This window comes from Trachurus trachurus, assembly GCF_905171665.1.
Source record: "Trachurus trachurus genome assembly, chromosome: 6".
Lineage (NCBI taxonomy): Eukaryota > Metazoa > Chordata > Actinopteri > Carangiformes > Carangidae > Trachurus > Trachurus trachurus.
In genome coordinates, this window is record NC_139897.1 from 8,137,691 (window position 1) to 8,143,546 (window position 5,856).

General features: G+C 41.0%; 1 protein-coding gene across 1 annotated transcript; it reads left to right on the forward strand.

The window, feature by feature from the left end:
- Positions 1-2,904: 2,904 nt before the first annotated feature.
- LOC310986896 (T-cell surface antigen CD2-like) lies at positions 2,905-4,302 on the forward strand. The gene has a single exon (XM_083973002.1). It carries the CDS (start codon positions 3,012-3,014, stop codon positions 4,041-4,043), a length of 1,032 nt encoding a protein of 343 aa, XP_083829128.1. The 5' UTR covers positions 2,905-3,011; the 3' UTR covers positions 4,044-4,302.
- Positions 4,303-5,856: the final 1,554 nt, after the last annotated feature.

The following is a 5,856-nucleotide window of genomic DNA, read 5'->3' on the forward strand; positions in this document are numbered from 1 at the left end:
GTGAATCACTGCTAATTGCATGAAATTACAGTCTCGGGCAGCAAAATGATTCTATTGTAGCTCGAGACATAAAAGTTAGAGTTGTGAATTATTGGAATGATGCTAAGTGAACAATGAGTGGCTGACTGGGAATGCTGCTGGGGGATTTACAGAAAGATTTTCTTGATTATGATGTTTGGGGTAAATGCAAAAGCAAATTATTGATTTAATAACATGAAAACCTGCCAACTCAGTTTCAAATCCATTAAATTAAAAACTTGAGGAAGATGAAATAAGCTGAAGCTATTTGTCACTTGGAAACTTTTTGGATTTAAACCACCGATCTGAATGAGGTCAGAATACGAGCAGAGCTGGCTGGGGCCTCTGATTGTGCCTAAAATGTAAGGGGCTGTTGTGCAACCTTCTTCAAAGGAAATTATTCAATTATAGTTTTAATTGACAGCATAGCCACCATCTCTAATGAGAAAATACACATACTCTACAGCTGCTCAACTGAAGCCACCAAAACAAAGGCATTTGCAACAGATATTCACATGAGGCGGTGGCCTCTCATTATTCAGATGCTTTATCAGGAAATGCAGCCGTGACTAAACCAATTTGGAGTCGACAAATAAAAGTAATTTGTATTCTTTGACAGACAAAAACCAATAACCAGGATAAATAATGGAAAGGCCAATGGGGAAATATATGACTGATAATAAATCTTGGAACTTCTTTCATATTATATCGGAGCCTAACTTAATATACAGACATTGTCTTGTATGGCTGGGTGCACTCTGTTTGCAGAACACACATCACGCAGCCTGGGTTATTCATGTTGTGTCTGTCAAACTTATATTTATTTGTGAGAGGTCTGAGATGTTCACCTCAGCAGTTTGATGTAAGCTGAGATTTCAGATAAGCAAAGGCTAAAGTAGCACACAAAACATGGGTCGTGTAACATATTATGGATCAAAGCTGCATTAAATATTAGATAACGAACAGTTGCCTCCTTAAAGGGATAGTTCAACATTTTGGCAAATGGGCCCATTGCCATAATCCCTATAGTCATAGCAGTTTGTTACCTTTATTTGTCGGTGCAAGCTAGAACGGCGGAGCAGAGCCACAAGCTGCTCAGAGCTACGCTACAGAGGCTCATGGGATTTATTGGTTTCCCTCATCAAACATATCAAATACACAATCCAACAACTCCAAAACGCTCTGGTGGACAAGTTGTGACCTGCACATTCACCACGCTATGAGATAATAACGGAACGTTACGAGACAGAGTTGTTTTTGAGGTAAATTCATGCAAAACAGCTGATGCGTGTTGCCTTCAGGGGCAGTTTTTCGGCAAGCAGTTTCTGCATTTGCCTCGAAAACAACTCAAAAACAACTCTGTTTTCGTGAAATGAAGGCACTTTGGCTTCATTTCGCCCAGGGCAGGTATCACACTATCTGCTTGCTTGAGCTTGTTTGTGTGAAGTAATTCTCAGTAGTGTAATTCTCAGTGGTGATATTTCAATAATAAACTGTGTTTTGACTCTCTATCTAAATGTAGCACCATAACTTTCATAAGTATTAGTTGCTGTTTGAGGTGCATGGGTTTCAGGTACTGGCCTCATAGGCGTAAGAAAGTACAGTCAACAGATGGACATCTAGCACTGTGCCAGGGGTTAGACAGTTTGACTGGCAGGCAGTATTTTGTGTGACATGTACCAGCAGCATCTGGCCTTGGACTCTATGACAGCCACACCAGTGGACAGAGCACCATCAAGACCAGGGCCGGCTCTACGCAGGGGCAAGAGGGGGCAGCGCCCCCTCAAATAAATGTCTTGCCCCCTCAAATCCAAATTTTAGAAGTTGAAAAGCACATTTCAATACTCAAAAAATTGAGTATTATTATTACTTATTATTATTTATAATGTGGCTCTTTGCATTACCACAGTAAAAGATTTGCGGCCCCTAGTTGGACAGGTCTGAAGAGGCCTGACAAAGTGCAATCCACTTCTCCAGGTTGGGGTTGGACACATAGCCAACAACCCAATTCAATGAAGTTACTATAAGCACAGAGAAAAAAAAGTGCTGGAGCATAATGTGTTCACATGATGCCCCCTTCACATTTCTGACTGCCCCCTCATATATGCCTGCCTAGAACCGGCCCTGATCAAGACTGATTTTAGTAAGAAACATTGTTTGTTTTAGTCCATTATATTTACCCCACCATAACATCATTATAATAATAATAATATCATTATTGACAAGTTACTTTTAAATTACTAAAACAAAATATAAATGATGGTCTTTGATTAGCTAGATGAGATCAAATTGATCCTTAGGGAAAATTTCAACTGCCACAGAGTATTTAAAACGTCTAATATAACCCAATATCATGAATGTATGAATAATTATATTTGAATAGCTCTGAAAAAATATTCAGATTTTTGTCACTCTCATAATCTAAACGGTTAATTTTGGTGATTTTGTATTTTGATGCTAAGACATTTGAAGCGGTCTAATATTAACCAACCAGACACTTTTCACAATAACCTGGCTCAACTTATTTCTGGCTCATTGCATTCTGACATCTTTAAAAACAGAAGTTAAAGACATTTCATGTGGTTGTTTTTAGAAACACTTAAACCTCAATTGTTTTGCCATCATGTCATGTTTGGAATCATTGCGATGATTTACGTGCAAAAGATGCATGTTTCTATATATAGTCCTGTCACGGGGGAGGAAAATGTTAGTTTCCACATGACTATGACAAAACCTTATGTTATATTCAGAGAACTGAAAGTAGACTGTTGGCAAATAGTTTCCTTCCTACTGGTGACTCGTTTCTCTTAAATGCCCTGAACTTTGTTATTAACGTGCCACTTATATTCTGGTCTGTAAACGAGAGGACTAATCTCGACAGGTCTCTCTCTCAACCGCGGTTTGAATAGACTGGACGGAAGGATACTGAAACGGTTGTGTGATTATTTCTGAACTATTTGACAAAAAAAAGTCAAGTCTCTAGTCTGTAAATCATGGCGTGTTTAACTGCAACACTTGGAGTCATTATTCTGTCGGGATTCATCCACCTGCTCTCGGCAGCAAACAAGGACACCTGCGACCACTACGGTGCAGTTGGACAGAATCTGAACCTGCCTTTCGTCTATGAGGGGCTGACAAACACACATGTGCTAAAATGGACGCACAACAACACACTTGTTTTTCTCAGACAGCAAGGCAAAGTGACTATCGGAAAGACAGAGGACGTTTCTACATCTGGAGCTCTCCTGTTGAGGAACCTACAATTCAAAAGCGCAGGAGCTTACCAGGCAGAGGTGCTGCACTCAAACGGTACTTCATCTAAAACATGGAGCGGGCGCCTGTGTGTGATCGAGAAGGTACAGAAACCTCAACTCACGTACGTCTGTGACTTCAAGACTAAAGCTGTTCATCTGACCTGCAACGTGGCCAAACCTCAGGGCTTGGTGTTCTCGTGGACTCTTGATGGAAAGACATTAACCAGCGAAACGAAACAAACGCTGAGCATTTCGCTGGTGCAGTTGAAAGGAAAGAGGAGCTTCACGTGCGCCTCGGCAAACAAAGCCAGCACGGAGAGTAGCGAGACCGCCAGTCCAGCCTGTCAAAGTCCGCCACCGTCACCGCCGCCGCCACCCTTGGTTTGTTTGACGCACAAAGTCGTGGTGGCGGCGGCAGCGGGAGGAGTAAGTGTGATTCTCCTTATGCTCATCGTTATCGTCGTGCTATGTTGCTGCCTCAGACGACACAAATCCAAGCTGAGAGTCAAGGAGAAAGGAGAACTCAGAATGGTTTCTCTGACCAAGAGGGAGCCGGACTCCACCGGCCCAGTGTACGAGACCATGCACCCGGGTGAGGACTCTCCGTCCCCGAGCCCCAAGGCCTCAGAGAGAGCCTGCTACCACAGTGTTTCTGAGCCTGAAGCTCAGACGGGAAACAGACCCCTGCAGCTTCCCACAGCTGCCGAGGAACGAGAGCCTTCACCTGTGCCAAAGCCGAGGACGAAGGGTCCCCAGACGGTAAACAGCTGAAGGTCCTGCTATCAACACAGACATTGTAATTAGTGCTGTAATTATTTGTGTCTAGGACCAATGGGCTATGTCGTGATGTGCTGTGGGCCCAGGAAGAAGAAACTGTGGCAGCAAAAAGACTTTCTTAGCAAATGCAAATGTGAAATCTTCATTATTTCTGTTAAAGTTACATTTTCTTTTTATGTTTGAGCTTCTTCGTTGTTCAGAATTGTGCGTTTATTGGGATATAAAAGAGGTGCTGTTTGATCCCCTCATGGTGCAGTCGACTGTGATAGATTCATTTCCGTTTTCATGTATCATTCTCATGTGTGTAACGCTACTGATGATATTATCTGTGTTAGAAATGAAGAAATTTGGTTCTATGAAAAAAAAGGATTTTTCTGTAATAAATGTAAGTGTTAAACTGATGATATTCAATATTTTTCTTGAAGTCAACAAATCCAACAAAATCAGCAATGCATTTATATATGCATATTCATCCACATGTATTCTGTATAATTTCCAGCTTTCTTAAAGGGATACTTCACCCAAAATCGATAAATCACCAATTTTCTACTCACCGTCATGCCAAGGAAGGGTTTGGAGAACTTTCAAAAAGTTATCAAAATGCTTTTGAGGGGGGGGGGGGGGGGGGGGTCCGGCTGTTGAATTGTGCTTTTGAATTGTGGCTCTAAAGGCTCTAAAGCCCCAAAAAACATAATTAAAAAAAAAAAAGTGAGCACAATCCACCGCCATTATATGAAAACCCGTTGCCAGCCAGACCTCCACTGGAACTCCAAAAGCGTTTTGATGACTCTGAAAGTTCTTTAAACCCTTCCTTGGCATGACGGTGAGGTGACACTTGGTGAATTATCCCTTTAAGTGTCTGTGGCAGTCAACCTCCGGATCACCAGTTCTGAATGAAGATGTAAATCGTTAGAAACAGGTCACAGACATAAATTTGAATACTTAAGAGCCAAATATTTAAAAAAATGGAAGGACACTGTTTAGCAAATGTTTTTCAAACATGACACTTTTGTTGCTTTAGTGATTATTTGTGACCTCAGGCCTGTGAATGTGGGGTTGGCTGAAAGAATCTGTGTAAAAAGGTTGTGTTCATGGTGATGAAGGGACATGTCACAGTCTGCTTCATTTATGTGTTTATAATAGTTTTGATCTCACAGCAGGAAGTTCCAGAAGCATTTGGATACACAGGCCTCATTTGTTCACAGTTTCACTCCATCCTTGGTTTTGACCTTTTCAGTGAAACTGAAAATATGGACCAGCAGACTTATCCATTAACACGTCTTTGTTTTTGTAAATATTAACTAGTACGGTACAAGAACTATAGGGAAAAAAAAAAAAACTATAAACATGTCCTTATCTCCTCTCTTTGAGATACCTTGTGTTAATCTTAAGATTAAGAACTGGGTTTTCTAAAATAGAATCACATTGTATGTTTACATTTGTTTGGAATAAACGATCTTTATATCTCTTGTTTGTATGGAAAACTACATTAAGCAGCTTATCTGTGTCAAACACGACCCTTTGTTCCAGCTTCTTACATGTCAGCATTCTTGCACTTATTAAAATTTGCTTGCTTGCAAGAAGTTATTAAAGGGGAAAAAAATCAATAGAGGAATGGATTAGCTAAGGCAAATATCTATTATCTCCAATGGGTAAATGGTAATCCACACATGAAAGTGTTTGCTGTCTCGCCTAATGCTGTGTGACAGCCACATAATGGAATCCCCCTGAGCGTCATCGCCTAAAACTTACAAGCCAATGTCATCTTTTGTCAGGCCCTGCTCCACTCCTGCTCTCTTTACATGGC